At 53.0% G+C, this 16935-nt stretch overlaps 1 protein-coding gene and 1 long non-coding RNA gene across 4 annotated transcripts in view; one reads left to right on the forward strand and one right to left on the reverse strand.

Moving 5' to 3' along the window:
* SLCO2B1 (solute carrier organic anion transporter family member 2B1) overlaps window positions 1-11051 on the forward strand; it is a 34615-nt gene extending 23564 nt beyond the window's left edge. Inside the window, exons 9-15 of the mRNA XM_010413290.4 lie at window positions 3791-3955; window positions 5086-5278; window positions 6149-6305; window positions 8256-8416; window positions 9498-9562; window positions 10071-10191; window positions 10486-11051. Coding sequence (XP_010411592.1) covers window positions 3791-3955; window positions 5086-5278; window positions 6149-6305; window positions 8256-8416; window positions 9498-9562; window positions 10071-10191; window positions 10486-10660 — 1037 coding nt within the window. The 3' untranslated portion in view covers window positions 10661-11051. The remainder of the gene's footprint in view (window positions 1-3790; window positions 3956-5085; window positions 5279-6148; window positions 6306-8255; window positions 8417-9497; window positions 9563-10070; window positions 10192-10485) is intronic.
* LOC104698117 overlaps window positions 1-16935 on the reverse strand; it is a 65710-nt gene that overhangs the window by 10320 nt on the left and 38455 nt on the right. For 2 of the 3 annotated variants that reach the window (XR_005602304.1, XR_005602305.1), the window contains exon 7: window positions 3268-3524. This is a non-coding gene — a long non-coding RNA (uncharacterized LOC104698117). Of the gene's footprint in view, window positions 1-3011; window positions 3525-16935 lie in introns of those variants that run through there. The other variant, XR_005602302.1, reaches the window with a different exon arrangement.

The following is a 16935-nucleotide window of genomic DNA, read 5'->3' on the forward strand; positions in this document are numbered from 1 at the left end:
TTGGGTTTAACCCCTCTGCTCCTAGCAGATGTGGTTCACCTCACCCAGACTGCCCTGCTGCACCCCATGCCAGCCAAAGCACCTGGGCTTGGTCACTCTGAGTGTCACATGTCTTCCCTGGAAGTGCCCAAGGCCAGGTTGGACAGGGCTTGGAGCAACCTGGGCTAGTGGGAGGTGTCCCTGCCCATGGCAGGGGGTGGGACTGGGTGGGCTTTAAGGTTCCTTCCAGCCCAAATCCTTCTGTGACTCTGTGATTTATGGCTCAGGTGGGCAGTAGGAAACCGGCCAAGATCTCGCCAGAGCCCAAATCCAGGCAGGGAAGAGGGGTGCAAGCTGTGAGCCTGGAGCAGGGCCATGGCAAGGGAGAGACCCCCTTCAGTCAGAGGGGCTAGGGTGCATCCAGCTGCTCTTGCTCAGTCCTCAGGCCATGGCAGGAATCAGACCCACAGCAGCACTGGCAACTTTCATCCCCAAAAACCCTCTTCAGACCCGCTCCTCCAAGGCTGGAGACAATATCCAAGCCAGGCTGACCTCCTGTCCCACTGAGGATGGCCGGCGCTGCCTGGGGCCAGGGTCTGAGCAGCTAAAATCAGAGACTGGGATTTGAATCCAGTGCAATTAAGTTGTTTGGAAATGAGTGGGCTCTTTGTGCTGAAGGGGATCAGCTGGGCTTTAGTCTGTGGAGGCATCTGCTAATGGTTGGGATGTTTGGGGTTTTTAAATACACTGCACTTTGGCAGCTACTTATGAAAAGTGGCCCTCTGAAGTCACTCCGTGTCAGCTTCCACCATATTTCCCAGCTATTATCCCGTTAACTTATTGGAAATCCTCTGTGTTCTGAACGTCAGTGCAGGGCAGGCACAGCCAGGGAGGCGTGGGCAGGTTTTCCTCCCGCTGGTGGCAGCGTTTGCTCGTCAGCCTAATGCTCAATTAGAGGAGGCGGTCGGGGGTTTCTTCCCCCCCCGACCTTGTTGCACTGTCATTTAGAATCCTGTGTGATGGCAGCGGCTGCGTGGGAACAGATTGATAGTGCTCAGATGGGATTTTCACACCAACACTCTGCTCTGTGCCTCTGAAACACGAATGAAAATGAGCTCCCCGCTCCCGGGAGGAGAGAGGAGGAAATATCTTACCCTGCTCCAGCTGCAGCTTTGGTTCGGGGCTTGCATCAGTGTTGCTGTGTCAGGGCTGTGGTATTAAATTCATTATTTCAGAGAATTTATCCCCCAAAGCCCAGTTCTGAAATAAATGAAGCATCTGGTTTTTGTCAGGAGAGCAATCTTGCTGAAATCACCAGGATCTCCAGTACAAAACCCTGTTTAGAGCCAGGAGCAGGGTGACAGGTAGTGTGTGATGGTTAGATGGGACAGTTTGGGTGAAGCCTAAAGACTTCAGGGCTGGCTCATCCACGAGTCACTGGAAAGAGAATTTTCTTCCCATTCCATCACTCTCCTGCTTGTTTTGTTTCCTCTCTCAGTTTCTATTTTTACTATTATTTTCTACACGATAATTTATGAAAGCAGCATTTGGAGATTGTCCGGCCTGAATCACCTTGGAAGTGTCCAAGGCCAGGTTGGATGGGGCTGGGAACAACCTGGGATAGTGGAAGGTGTCGCTGCCCATGGCATGGGACTGGATGGGCTTTGAGGCCCCTTCCAACCCAAACCTTTCCACGATTATGGAGAAGGAAATGCCTTTTGCCATGTGTTCTGTTGCTTTGGGGATAACCAGAGGGCAAAATCAGGCTTGTGGGAAGTTTTGCCATGTCCTGCAAGCAGAACAAGGCTGGGCTGGAGCCCATGCCATGAGGTGCTCCTGGGGGCTCTGGGCCTCTCTGGGGCAGGGTGTGAGGGCAGCGCGCTGAGCCCTGGAGGCTCTGCCTTGGGCAGGAAGGGCCTTTCCAGCCCCGTCAGCGATAACAGGATGGAGCTGTGTGCAGGATAAGGGGCTCTGGGGACGTTCCAAGCACTGAGGTCAGTCACCCCAGGAGGGAGCAGCTCTGCTGGCTGAGTCCCTCAGCGCTGGGGACATCAGGCCTCCATGGGGAATGATCTTGGCTCTCGCACAGATGCTCTCTCTGTGGGACACTGGCTTGCACCCCCACCACCACCAATTCCTCCTTCTGCAGGCACAGGATCTTCCTGCAGAAATAAAAACTGTAGGATTTAGCTTGCCTGAAGTAATTTCCATTGCTAATTTCCAGGCTTCTGTTGAAAACAGCTGGGAGGATGTGCCGATTCTGCTGCACATACTGGGAATTAGCCCATTAAAGGTGATCTTCAAAGCAATTGGAACGCTGCACTCGTGACTCGTTTGTTTCCCTTATGGTCCCTAGAGGCAGTTTCAAGGATATTTTTTGTTTATTATTTTGAAGTTTCCACTTGTTTTTCCTGTCTGCCCAGCTTCCTCTCTGGAGCTGTGAGGAAGATCCAATTAGTGCTGAGGTGGGGATTGCAGAGGATGGGAAGTCTTGCTGCTCCCACCATGAAGTGGGGACCTGCTCAGCTTTCTACCTCCGAGTGGTAAAAAGAGTTGCAGCTTTTTACCTCTGATCTGGTGGGGCAGAGGGGGTGTGGTTTGACTGAAAAGACCAAAGGCCTACAGGGAAAAGAACTTTTTGGTGGAAGATTCCCACAAAAATCAGATTTTTCAGCAAGCAATCTGAGGTTTCCTATCTGTAATATGGCTCAGAAATTCCAGGAATATGCTTCGAAGATCAGGACCTTTAGTGGTACTTGAAAGCAAAACCATCTCCCCTCTTGGGTTCACATTGGTGTAACGGAGCTCTTTCCCTCTCCACTGACTGCCAGCCTCCACAAGGTCAAAATTCCAGGGTCCCTGACCATGCCTAGTATGCTTGGACCTGCTTTTGCAACTCCCTAAAATTTTGGGCTGCTTGCCTGACCTGAGGGCAGAGTGCTGAGCAGGAGAGGCGATGCTGCCATGAGTTTGGGGAGTTTTGCCTTTGCACATGGAGGACCCTACTGCACCCACAGAGGGTCCTTTTGCCCTCCACAGAACATTTAGGACAGCCAAAATCTGTCCCCATCTGGGGACAGCTCCCAGACAAGCCCCAGGGAGGCCTCCCCACCGCAGTGCCCTGGTGCCGCTGGGCTGGAGCCGATAGAAAGATTGTCCCAGTTGTTTGTCAGCTGCCGAGAATTAACACCATTAATTTATGGCAGTCCTTTGCATTAATCCTCCCTGTTAATTCCTTATCTCTGCTCCAACATACTGGCTGCCCGAGCCCTCATCTGGGAAACTCACCAGCAGTTCGTTCGGAAGTTGCCCTTTGCGTGCCAGCCAGAGCAGGGGAAGGCAGCGGGAGAGCAGCAGCAGGAGCAGAAAGTGGGGTTGGGATGTGCAGGAAGGGGAGATCGCTCCAGGATGGACAGCTGCAGCTCCCAGCTGGCAGCACCGGGCACCCCGTTCCCTGGCAGCTGGGGCTGCCTGTGCTGAGCTCCGTGGAGACCTCTCCTGCTCAAGGGTTCAGCCCTAGAGCAGCTTGCTGGAGCGTTTCTTGCCTGTAATCAAAAAATGCATTTTTCATTATTGAAACAAAAAGGACACTGAAATTGCAAGTGCAGCAAACAAATAAATTAACTTTTAGTGACTTCCCATGTACTTTTGTGTTTGTTTTAGCAGAAGCCCTGCCAGAAAGCTTCAAGGAAAGGGGTGGAATGAGATGAGCTTTGCAGTCCCTTCCAACCCAAACCCTTCTGTGATTCCTTGATTAATATTTTGGTGTACCCCTGCTCTCCATGGTACAGGTGCCCCCTTGTCCTTTCAGGTTTCCCTGTGGTGCTGCTGAGGAACCTGCGGCATCCCGTGTACCTGCTGGTGGTGCTGGCTCAGGTCAACATCTCTGCCATGGTTGCTGGGTTAGCAACGTTCATGGGCAAGTTCCTGGAGAGACAATTCTCCCTCACAGCATCCCTGGCCAACATGATCATTGGTAAGTGTTGCTGAGCTTTTGACTCTTTAAAAAATAATCTAGAAATTAGGAAGAGTTCCTCTGGAATAAAGCCCCCCTCTCAGAATCAGTCAGAGAGTTCAGAGCTCCTCCACAGCTCCTCAGGGAAAGAGGCCTCTGAGGTCTGCAACAGATAAATCAGAATAAAGTGAGCAGAGCAGACTGGCAAAGCCCAGGGCTGAATGCAGGCGGGAAGGTTAAATGCTGAAGCAGTGCTCTCCTGCCCCGATGTGAGCTGAGCTGCTCCCAGCTCAGATTTACCCTCTGCATTCAAGTCAGCCCTGTGCTCAGTGGATGAATTTCTCTAGCCTTTGTTCTCACCACTGAGTCTTGCTTTGCCTTTTTCCCTCAGATCAAAAAGCTTTCTGTAGCTGGAAATTCCTTCCTTGCGTGGGTATTTATGGTCTGAAAGCAACCTCCCCGTTGATCCTCAGCTGAATTAATCAGTTTGCACGTCTGTAGCTGAACTTTGGTCTCCCCCAAAAATGGGGGGTTTTAGATAAATGGGGTTTTTCAAGGGTGACCACAGAAATGGGCACAGTCCTGTGCTGCACAGAAATTAAACATCCTCCCCAGGTTTACTTGGTGCTTCCTCCTGTCCACACTGAAAAATCACATTTTGCTGGGTGAAGCATGGCTTTCCACTGCTCCTGGCATCTTCCATCCATGGATACATAAGGCAGCCGGTTTGCCCTGGCTTTGAAAAGCAGCTTTTTCGTAGCATTATTCCACCAGTTCCTGCAAAAACCTTGGTCCCTTCTGAATCCCCTGTGCTGAAAAACAGGAACCCAACAGCAAATCCCCTGGGCCTTTGCTGTGAGAAGGGACTGACGCAGCTCAGAGGATGGAAAGCAAGGTACAGTGATAGGACAAGGGGGAATGGCTTTAGGTAGGGTTTTAGGAGGGAATCCTTCCCTGTGAGGGTGGGCAGGCCCTGGCACAGGGTGCCCAGAGCAGCTGTGGCTGCCCCTGGATCCCTGGAAGTGTCCAAGGCCACGCTGGACGGGGCTTGGAGCAGCCTGGGACAGTGGAAGGGCTGGAACTGGGTGATGTTTAAGATCCCTCCCAACCCACTCTGTGATTCCCTGATTCCATGCTCTGCCTTTCCCCAGGTGCCGTGAACATCCCCGGGGCCATGGTGGGGATTGTGGTGGGCGGTGCCATCCTGAAGCGGTTCCAGATGTCTCTGAGGCAGTGCAGTGCCCTGTGTGTGCTGGGCATGCTGCTCTGCCTGCTCGGGGCCTTTCCCCTGCTCTTCCTGGGCTGCCCCACGCAGAAGGTGGCCGGTGTCACCTACTGGGACAGGTACCACTGCTCTGCGGGCTGGGCACGGGGCAGGGGGGGCATTCCCAGGGTGGGCACACCCCAGCCACGGGCACATTCCTCGGGGTGGGGGTGGGAGCCAAGCAGAATCCCCAGAAATTGATTCATTTCCTCAGGAGAAGCGGCTGATGGAGATAAAGTAAAAAATTCTTGTGGATAAGCACCGAGTTTGCTGTGTCCTTAGGTTTAGGGCAGAAATGATACAGATACCCTTCATGATTTATCCCACACACGGTGGAGTCAGCTCAGCTTTATCTCCTTTGGGTGAAAACCTTTTTAACATGAGATTTTTAGGAGCAGGGTTATAAGAGTTCCACCAGTGAGATTTCCCACTGAGGAGCAAGTGTGGAACCCGAAGTAAACACGTTTTTGGCACAAACAGCACAAGACTTACATTTCATCTTGGAAAGTTTTGGGCCAGCCCTGGGATCACACCTTCCAAGCTGCAGCAGCTAAACATGGGCAGGATCTTCTTGTGTGCCCTCAAGGCTTGATCCAGGTCTCTGTGAATTGCCTGGTCAGTGTCCTGTGGTCCCGGCCCTCAGGGGAATCTCCCTCCCTCCCTCCTTCCCTCCCACAGTGGGGTGTTGCAAGAACCCCAAAGCCCGGGCTTGGGACCAAGTATGAAGGAAGTGGGAGGCTCCTGGGACCATTTGTGGCTGGGATGCTTTGCCCAGGCAGAGCCAAGGCCCGGGGTGATGGTGGAATTCCCGTGGCTCCTCACTCACACGTGGGGAAGGGTTTGTTGAGCAGTCAAGTGGGTTTTTACTGATCTCAGCACACAGGCAGTTTGTTTTCTCTGTAAGATGCATATTGATCAGTACCTGGCACTAACACTTCCCTCGTGCTCAGCTCTGGGTTTGGGCACCATGACATGGAGTGCAACGCGCAGTGTCACTGCCCCGAGAAGGGCTTCAACCCCGTCTGTGGCTCCAACGGCGTGGAGTACACCTCCCCCTGCTCTGCTGGCTGCAGGAATGTGAACATCAACACAAACAACTCAGTCCTGGTGAGTTGGGCCTGGGGCATGGCTGCTGAGGGGTGACCACTGTCCTGCTCCAGACTGGCAGATGGATTTTCTGATGTTCATTGGTGTTGGGCAAGCACTGCGTGATCCGTGTGGGATGAGCAGGGGGAGGCTGGGAACATCCCTCGGCCAAGGCAACAGGCAGGAACGAACCTCTTAGGATCCAGTGTTTTAGGATGTACAGGTGTCCCTCCCCATTCCCTGACCCCCAGGTCAGGCTGTGCTCCCCAAACCCTGGCTTCTCCAGATTCATTGCTACCCAGCAGCTTGAGGGGCTGCCCCAGGACCACAGAATGGTTTGGATTGGCAGGAACTTCCAAGCTCTCCCAGGTCACCCCCTGGATGGGCAGGGACGCCTCCCAGGTGCCCAGGTTGCTCCCAGCACTGGCATTTGGCAGAGCTGTGGTGAGTGCTCTGGGAGAGCCTTGTCAGAGGGGTGTTATTCCACCTTTCAGCTCCCAGGTTTGCAGGGTGGAAATTGCCATCTGGTTGCAGAGTGCACACCCTCTCCATGGGCACAGGCTGCCCAGCCAAGTGTCTGCATGAGAGGGGGACTGAGTGGAGAGTCCAGTGCAGGGGCTGGAACAGTGGGGTTTGCTCCTGGCCTTCCTTTGGTGGGGTCTTTCTGCTGCCCTGTGCTTGTCTCTGCTGTGCTGCTCCCGGCCTGCCACCAACACCCCGACAGCTCTGAGCTCTCCCAGCTGCTCTGTGGGTCTGCAGACAGCGCAGTTCAACAGATAACCCGCACGGAAATCTTTGCCATTCCAACCTCTCTGCAGTCTGTGTAGGATGAGTGGCTTTCCGCTTGGCACAGGCTGTAATGGCAGCGTGGGACTGTCTGGGCAGTTTTCAGCAGTGTTTTGTTAATTAACAGCACTTCATTTTAATAACAATTATGCTTTCTGCCAGAGCTTAGTCCCAAATGTGCTTTCCTGCACCCCCACGCCTGTCTTTTGTATGGCAGATCATTTCCAACTGCTTTCTTCCTCCTCGAAGTTGCCTCCCTCTTCCAGCCCTTGCTTTCTCGGAAATTTTACACTTTTCTTACAATTTTCAGCATCTCTGCCAGTGCAGGGACCTGTGGCACTCATTGCCTACTGCCTTCCCTGTCCCGGGGTTTCCAGAAACCTCCCAGCCTGCAGAAAGCCCTGCAGCTGTGTGCCCAGCTCTGCTGCAGCCTTTCCAGAGGGCACCGTGCAAGCTTGGATGTAGGAATGAGGTTTTGGGAGACCCTGAACTGCTCCTGCCTCTGGGATCACCCTTCTGCGAACTGCCACCCCCTCTGGCAACCAAAAGATGATGCTCATTATTAATTTTAAGGTCTCCTCAAAAAAACCACCCAGAGGTTTCTTGTTTAAAAAAAAAAAAAAAAAAAAAAAAGAAAGAAAATTGTGGCTAAAAAATAGAGAAAAGGAAAAATTCCTCATCCATCACCCCAGGGCATCTTTTCTTTGCTATAATTCTCTGCCAGTTATTTATGAGCCTCTCTCAAAGGTGAGGTTTTATGTTTTTGATTTAACGCTGCCCTGAGGTTGGGCTCTGGCTGCAGCTGGGCCCTGCACACAGCCCTGGATGAAGGGGCTCCCAGCAGGACAGCGCCTGGGCACAGATGGCAGAGCCCAGGCACCCTGTGTCAGGGCCTCAGCACCCTCACAGCCAGGAATTCCTTCCCAATATCCCATCCATCCCTGCCCTCTGGCAGTGGGAAGCCATTCCCTGTGTCCTGTCCCTCCAGCCCTTGTCCCCAGTCACTCTCCAGCTCTCCTGGAGCCCTGCACCGGGCTCTGATGTGCCCCCGAAGTACTGAGTGCTAATTACTGCTAATTATTTCCAGACAAATCCTACTGCCCTCCTTCACTCTGGCAGCGTTCCCTTCCATCTGCGCATCCCTGGGCATGTGAGCAGCCCCTGGACGTTCTCCTCTCTTTGCAGAACTACACTGAGTGCAGCTGCATCCCGGGAGCAGGGCTCGCCAGGCCGGGCACCTGCGGCACCGGCTGCTCCCACCTCTTCGTGCCCTTCGTGGTCCTGTCCTGCCTGGCAGGGATCCTCGCCAGCACATCCCACACGCCATCCTTCATGCTCATCCTCAGGTGGGGACGCCTTGGGCACGGTCCTGGGCAGCCACAGAGGGCTTCCAGAGGGGATGTTTGGTTCAGGAGGAAGGACTTCTGCAGCTGGGGGTTAAACCAGCCCTGTTTTGCACCTCCTGCCTGTTCCTGCCGGGATTTTTACCTCAGCACAAGATGCACCATTAACTCAGCAGTAATTCAGCACATGGCACTTGGGCTCTTTTTAAGGCAGCTCTGTGTGAAGTTAAGAAGTTTAATTACCTTCCTTTGCTTGCAAGCGGCCTCCCTCCCAGTGCAGAGAGGCAATTAGGGCTGCACCTTCCCACATCCTTGGAAAGGTGCCTGTGGGGCAGAGCAGGATGGAGCCACCTAGACGCGAGCCCAGGCTGGTGGGGCTGGACCCCAGCATGGGCAAAGCTGAGGGAGAGAGGAAAGCCATGGGGAAGTCTCTGTCTTAGTCTATAAATGTCTATAAATACTTCCGAGCACATTTCCATGGCCAAAATACTCTAAAGAGTTGCTTTTTAGGGAAAAATCTGTTGTTAAAAACCCCTTTTTACCTCCCAGAGCTCCGTGCACTCCAGGCAGTCAGAGAGGAGAGGGAAGCTGAGTCCCCTGAGGGTGCTGGCCTGGGGGTCCTCTGCCAACCAGTCCTTTTCCACATGTGAGCCCAGCAGGAACCACAGCCAGAAATACAGATTCCAGAAAACTGGGCTGCCAGCAGAATGGACACTGGGGCTTCTCACCTCAGGAAAGCCGCTGCCTCCACGTGCAAAGCACTTGCTCAGTTACAAAAAGCATCCCTTTCATTGCCTCTGTTTCACTCACCCAGATTCTTTGACTCAAAAGCAAAAGTGCTCCTTAGCCAAGCCCTCCCCATGTCTTCCTGGGTCTGGCAGGATTTTCAGGCCAAGGGAAGGCCATGGTCAGTGTTCAGCCCTAATGAATGAACCCTCATCAGCTTTGCTGATGTAAATGGGAACTCCCTGGGTGCTTGGTGGCTGGGTTGAAGGACCATGTGTGGGTGAGGTGCCGTGCCAGGGAGGGAAGCATCCATCCTGGTGGGATTGCCAGAGGACATGTTTTCCACTTTGTTTTTCAGGAGCATCCAGCCTGAAGACAAATCATTTGCTGTTGGGATACAGTTCATGCTGTTGAGAGTTTTAGGTAAATTGTGTTAAAATATCATCCTGGAAAATAATGGCAGCTCTTGGAGAGGGCTTTCCCAAGGCAGGGAAAGATGCTGCCTTGTGGGGTCTGGGGGTGCTTGCAGTGGGGATAAGACAGGGCAGCTCCAAGGGCTCCATCTCCATGTGCAAAGGAGGGATGGGAATACTTCAGGTCCAGGAGCTCAGGCTGTGTGCAGACACTGCTCTGCTCGCCTCCAGTGCATCAGAGGGGCTCCAAACCCTGTCCTGGGATCCCACCAGTTACTTCTCCAAAGGGGAAAGTTCATGTGACCCTGGAGGCCCCCAGGCTGTGCCACAGCAGCCGTGGGAAGGAGCAGTAAGTGCTCAGCGTACAGAGGAGGGGAGCTGGAATGGGCTGCCCAGGGGCTGGTGGGGTCACCGTCACTGAAGCGTTCCGGAGGCACCTGGCTGGGGCACGTGGGGACGTGGATTTGGGGTGACTTTGGTGGGGGGGATGGCTGGACCTGGCTGACCCTGTGTTGCAGCTTGGATGCCGGGCCCGGTGCTGTACGGCAGCGCCATCGACACCACCTGCATCCTGTGGGAGAGCAGGTGTGACCGGAGGGCAGCCTGCAGGTACTACGACAACACCCTCTTCAGGCAGAGGTAGGGCTGGAGACCGGGATCAGGGACTGCGGGGGCACGTGGCATCGGGATAATGGGGGTCAGGGACTGCGGGGGCACGTGGCATCGGGATAATGGGGGTCAGGGACTGCGGGGGGGACGTGGCAAATCATTGTGCAAAGCACTGTGAACACACAGGGACACTCACCCCCCAGGCCCTTCCAGCTCTCTGCACTGTGGCAGAGGCAGTCCCTGGAAGAACCTCCCCAGAGTCTCAGGTGCTTGGAGCACTCAGGAATATCCCCACTCCCCTGATCCTCCGTTTGCACCCCACAGGTATCTGGGGCTGCAGTTTTTCTTCGAGGTGGGCGCTTTCCTGTGCTTCGGGGCCGTGTATCTGATCCTCAGCAAGCAGGAGAGGGAAGCCAGCCAGGCACAGGAGACAAAGGCGGAGCCAGAAAAGGAGAAACTGTCAGGAGACTCCATAAAGACCCCGGAATCCAAAGTGTGACACCGCAAAGGTGAATTGTGATCATGTCTGGGGAGGTGGAGCCACGTGAATCAGCCCACACCCGAGCTGTGGAGGGTGGATGCCCAGAGTGATGCACCCTGGGGCTGCCTCCTGATCTCCCAGGTGGGATGAACTCTTCCTGCAGTGCTGGGGATCCATCCATGCGTTGTTCTCCACCTCAGGGGTGCAGCTTCTTCCTTCCCATGGATTAGTCCGCACACTTCAACCCTTGGACTCTGCAGCCTCCAGGATTTGTGTCCTTCAAAGCATTTTTTCCTGCTGAGCGTCTCGGTGATGCCAGCACTGAGCATTAACCATAAACCTGAAGGGTTTTGTGGGTTGTATTTTTTTAAATAAATCATTTTTAAGAAATGGTTTTGTACTGAACCCATAGATCTCTGTGACTGATGGTCTGTCCTTGCCTCCAGAATGTCAGCTGTGCTTGTTCCCTTTCCTCTCCTGGTGTCAGATGCCCTCTCCTCCTGGGACATTTCATCCAGCTCCAGCTGACACTGCTGGGATTTTTGTCACCACTTTTGTCAGAAGGACCAACCTGCACATCTGCAGGGATGAGGATCCTGGGGAGGGGAGGACACCAAAAGGACCAGGAGGTCCAGCCCAGGGGAGAAACTCCCATTCCTGCTTTGGCAGCAGGGACACAAAGTAATAATAATAGTAGTAGTAATAATAATATTAATAATAATAACAATAACAATAATAACAATAATAATAATTCTTATTTTTTGTGTTATCAGCACTTACTTTCTGATGGTCAGTGCTTATCACAGGAGCTCACTGAAGCACGTGGGAGTTCAGGTGCATTCCTGGTTTGCAGCTTGAGAAGGGCAGAACTTTTCCCAGGGACGCAGGATCAGAGGGGGAGGTTGGAGTCCTCTCCAGACTGGGCAGAGATTGTGGCTGAACCATCTGAGCCCAGAGCCAGCCAGCCCTGGGCTCCCTGAAGGGGGTTCTGTCTGTAATTACAGGGTGGAAGTGCAGCCTGGTGTTATTTTGGTTCAGCTGCCTCTATTTCCTGCACTCTGCCCGTGCTGGGACTCCTTCCCACCCAGGAGTGAATTGTGCTGCTCCCACCACCAGCAAGCAGCCACAGCCACAGGGTGGCTTTGTCATTTTTGGCGCCAGGATGGAATTTAGTAGAGAAAACAAAACTGGTAAGTTCAACCCAAAAATGCAGAAAAGAACTACACAGAGGGGAGAATTCATTCCCTCCTTCCCCCCAGCAAATATCCTCTGGAAAGGGCTGGGTGTGCAGAGAAGTGGAGGGGGGAAGGCCTGTGGGGAAGTGACTGAATTTAGCTATTTCCCCAAACTGTTTGCCCAGCCATTCTGAAGGACCCAGTTACCTCAGAGCAGCCTGAGAGGTCGACTGGAATTTTTTAGGGGTTTGGGTTGGGTTCTTTTCCTATTTTTGTGCAGTGCCTTGTGTTCACTGGGTTCGGAGTTTACAGCCGTGTTCAGGGTACCAAGAAGTGACGTCTGTCTTCAGAGAAGGTTCTGAAAGGCAGAGGTGTGCATGGATGCTGAAGGGATGTAGGAGGACCCATCCGAGGAAGGACAAGTAGCATTTGCTGACCAGGAGCTTTGGAAAGCCGAAGCTGGGAGAGTTTTGCACTGTCCTCTTTTTCCGAGCCTTGGCCAGGCAGCATCTGTTGCTAAAGCAGCAGGAGAGGAGTGGGAATGGGGTTCTCCGGGCAGGAGTAGGGCAGAGACAGCTCACGATGCCCACAGTGGTCGTTCCAGCTCCCGGCAGCCCAGGAATTTGCTGCATCCACAGAGAAGAAGGTTCTTTCCTGGCTGAGCACAAGCCTTGGCTCACAGGCAGTTCCTGCCATGCTCAGCTCAATCCCAAGTCGCTCCAAGGTACTTTCCACACCACAACAAACAAACAACAGCACAATTTGCTCCATATGGCGTGAAAAGTAGGGAGCTGCAGTGTGCTGTGCCAGGAATCTGCCAGGGATTCGATTCTTTGCCCAGGGAAGTGTCCAAGGCCAGGTTGGCCGGGGCTTGGAGCAACCTGGGGTAGTGGAAGGCGTCCCTGCCCATGGTAGGGGGTGGAATCGGATGAGCTTTAAGGCCCTTCCAACCAAAACCATTCTGTGATTCCATGGTTCTCTCCCCCATCCCACTGGAGCCCCTCCAGAGCCTTTCTGAGAGCCCCTCAAGCCACTGGAAGCGGTGGTTCCACTTGCAGAAAGGAGGGGAGAATGGGAAAATGAAACCCTTTCCCAAAATAAACAGTGAGTTTAATTGCCTGTGCTGCTGCTGCAGGTGGCAGACAGGCTGCACATCCCTCTCCTGCCTGGCTGGGATCCTGATGGATGCACCAGGGACCTGCAGGATGGCCTGGCCGGCTCACTCCCAGCCCATTCCCACTGCTGGGCTCGGGGATCCACATTCATTTTCCACTTGGAAAACTCCTATCACATCGTGGAAAGGCTTGGCTGAGGCAATGCACAAGCTGGTACAGCCTGAATTCTTCCTTCCCTTGTTACCCCTCCAGCAGAGGACAGATCCCTGTGGATAAGCACCCAAGGCACTTGCAAACAGTGGCTCTTAGCTCTAGGCCTGTTATTCTGCTTTTGCTCTGGTAATTTCCATCAATTTGGGCTGGAGCTTCTACAAAGAGCAATAAACCCCCGTTTCCCTGTCCCTTCCTCTGGGCTCTTTCAGAACGCAGTTGAAAGGGACTGCCTTGCCAGGGAAGATTAAAGAGAGGCAGCTTGGAAAGGCTGCTCCCAGCTCCCGTCAGCAGGGAGGAGATAAAACCAGGGAATATGAAAGGGTTGGCAGCAGAGAGGGAGCAGCAGGAGGAGTGTTTGATGCAGAGCAAGGGGCAGGCAGGTGCGAGGGCTGCAAAGAAAGGAAGCAAAGGAAGGGGTAGCAGCAGCAAAATGCACCCTGTGCCGGCTGCCAGGTTCTCCCCAGAGCAGGCATTCCCTGGAGACAGCCTGAAACAGAGTTTACAGAGCACCGAGGGGTGCAGCTGGGCCACCAGCCATGGACTGTGTTGGGGAGGTTAACAGGAGTGAATCCAGCTGGGCCAGAAGCCCATGGACCTCCTGGAACCGGAGCACTGGGTGTCTTCATGCAGCACTTTGTGGGACCAGGGGTCACAGACCCGGAGGCAGAACGGTGCCTTTAGGGCTGGAGGGAATTGCACGGGGTCAAGAGAAGGAGTTACAACTGGAGGGAAGGACCCAAAGCATTTACGGAGCCGAGAGCTGCTTTAGAGCCGAGCACAATTCCCGTTCCTCAGGAAAAAGAGCTGAGCTGAAGCTTTTAAATCACCTTTGGTGTGTTTAGCTCGGCCAGATCTCTCCCTGGAGTGCTCCTGGCTCCACTGCAGTCACATCCAAAGGGTTTCTCCCAGTTTCCTGCTGGTGTTACAGAGCAGGTTTTCCAGCACAGGGGATAGGGATGGTCCTGAGTGGATTCTGTGGCTGTTTGCAGAGGGCCAACAAAACGTGAATCAAAACCCAGTGAATATTTCTATTAAAATGCACTCGAGCTGCCTCTGGCAACCTGAAGTCTGTTCCCAGAAAATGCTCGCTGAAGAGACACAGTTTGTGGCCAAAAGACAAAGAATTGCTGTGCCTGGGACTGAGGCAGAGCTGTGGATGGAATCCAGTTCCCAGGCTGGGGAAGAGGAAGGCAAATAACTCATAGATGTTACACTGAAGTTCAAGAAAATCCGGGAGGTTCCCACTGGGATACTGAAAAGATGAGACAAGGAATCACCGAATTGCTACCAATTAACACAACAATTCCCAGAAACTGGAGGTTTCCAGGGATTTCCAAAGGGGAAAACAGAAACCAGGCAGATCCAGACCCAGCTCTGATCCCTGGAAAGATGCTGAAGAAGCGACTCATCCATGGGCAATGACTTGGATAAGGATGTCATGGATTGTCTCACACAGATGACACCAAACATTTCATTTCTCCTTCAGGCAGGCACCTGTCCCACCCGGGGAAGCTGTGCTCCCTCCTGACTGAAGGAAGGGTTTTGATCCTGTCCCACCTCACCCTCATAAACCAGATGAGGGTTTTGGCATCAGCCAGATGCAAACATGCAGAGAGGAGAAAAGGAGAAGGAGAGAAAACAAGCGTAATTGGAAAGCTTCAGTTCCAGGAGCTGCAGGTAGTTTACTGCCTACCAAAAAGGATTTATCTCCAAGAATCTCACCAGGGTCTGTCCCGTCTCTAGGGCTAATCAATATTTTAATTAATCACTTGGACGATGAGAAAAGCAGGAGCTCATAAAATTTCTGCCTACGGTCGTGAATGCTGTGGACAGCAGGATTGGAATCCAAATCATTCACAGCAGATTGGAGAAATGGCCTGAAATGGAGAATACTGGGATCTAACATCAAGAGCAAAACAGTGGTGCAGGGGAAGGGGGCTGGGAAGCAAAGTTTTCCCTGTGAGGAAGGGGATGTGGCACCAGCTTGTGCAGAGCAGAAGAGTTTTAAGCTCATATCATCCCTCTAAATTAAATTAGCATTCAGCAGAATTCACTGGCTGTCCTGTGAGGGGAAGATACGACCCCTTGCACTTGGAGGCATAAAATTATCTCCCCGTGCTGCTGAATTGAGTAAGTTTCCCTGCTTATTGCCAAGTGCATCTCCTCCAGTTGTGCTCTCTCGAAGGTCCAAGCAAACGGAGCAGAGTAAATCAGGAACTATCTCCTGTGTTTAGAGACAGGTTGAGTAATGATTACTCCTGAAATATGGAATTCATCTTCGGGGCTTAATGGGCTTGCAATGGAGCTGTGCAGGAGCTCGTTGCTGAAGGTTCTGAAATGATTGTGCCGAGGGAAGAGCATCCTTTATCCTGCAGATGTGATAAGGGCTGACGCTGCTCCCCGAGCGTATTCCCAGCCTCGCCTCATCTGGTGCTTCCAGGGTGCTGAAGGACAGAAGTGCTTTCACACGGTGCTGATAAAGGCTGACAGAACATTTTAATCCCTCTCCTCTCACTTCTCAAGTTAGAATGTCATTTGCTAAAGAGACCAGAACCTGAGATGTTCCAAGCTGTGCACACTGGTACAACTTTCTGAGCAAACACAGGGAAAAAACAACCTTCCCTGGATAAACTTGCTATTGAACTCTTCTTGCTCTCACACCTGCTGTTAAAAAAGGCTTCCCTTTCCACCCTCCCCATGGCCTTTTCCTCCCAGTGCCATGACCTAATTACACACTGGGCACTGACTGTGTCCCAATTGCACTCAAGGAGCCTTGGGGACTCTGTGCTCATCTTTCTTTTCCCCCCCACGATTTCTCGTGACTGCAGGAGTGCTCTGGAGCACGGGCTGGGCACAAATAAAGAGCTATTCCAAAACCTGTGGTCTGGGAGATGGGAAAGCACCTGCAGGAACAATAAATCCAGGTGGATGGGGACGGCATGCTGAGAAATGGAGACACTGTTGATGGTAATCAAACTGGGAACACAGGGGAAAGCTCAATTCCCAGCCTGCCTGATGGGGTACGGCCCCCACAACCCCAAGGCAGGACAGATCTATGCCCAGCGCCAGAGGAAGGAGATGCAGCAGCTTTGCCTGAATCACAAAAGCCAAAATAAGCACGATTTTAAGGCAAAAGACACCAGCAACAGACCCCTTTCCAAAAAATACTTGTTACTGCAAACGAAGAGGAGTCCAAGAAAGAGGGAAAGGCCCAGACATTTTGCAGGCCTTGCATCATTCCTGGGATGATCCTGAGCAGACTGAGGCACACAGGCCTGGGCAGTGGCAGACATGTGGGCGGCAGAGGGGGAGTGGGGGAAATTCAGGAGCGAGGGACTGGAATGCAGCTGGACTAAAAGTGTCACCTTCCTATCCCAAAGGCCTCACATTCAGTCTTGCTGCACTGGTCTCCTACACCTGGAGCAGAAGGGACACAGCCCTGCCTGTCCCCTCCAGCAGGGAGGTGACACCTCCAGCTGTCCCAGGGCTGAGCTGGGGCTCTCCTGGCCTGAGGATGTTGAAGCACACAAGGGTTTCTCTGGACCCTGGTGATAAGACAGGCAAGCCCAAAGCAAATCACAGCTTTCCAGTTTCCAGGGAACTGTAAAAAAAAGCTGTGGTTAACAGCTGGAATGTCGTTCCCTGAAGTCCCAGCTGCGAATTTTCCTGCATTCCTCATTCCTCGGGGGAGCCATTGCAGAAGATGTTCTGGGAACAGAAGATGCAGGAGTGAGCAGTGCCTAAAAAAAGCTGGGAGTCTGTGGCCGGGTGTCTGTGCAGGGAACAACAT

Source organism: Corvus cornix, chromosome 1 (genome assembly GCF_000738735.6).
Source record: "Corvus cornix cornix isolate S_Up_H32 chromosome 1, ASM73873v5, whole genome shotgun sequence".
Lineage (NCBI taxonomy): Eukaryota > Metazoa > Chordata > Aves > Passeriformes > Corvidae > Corvus > Corvus cornix.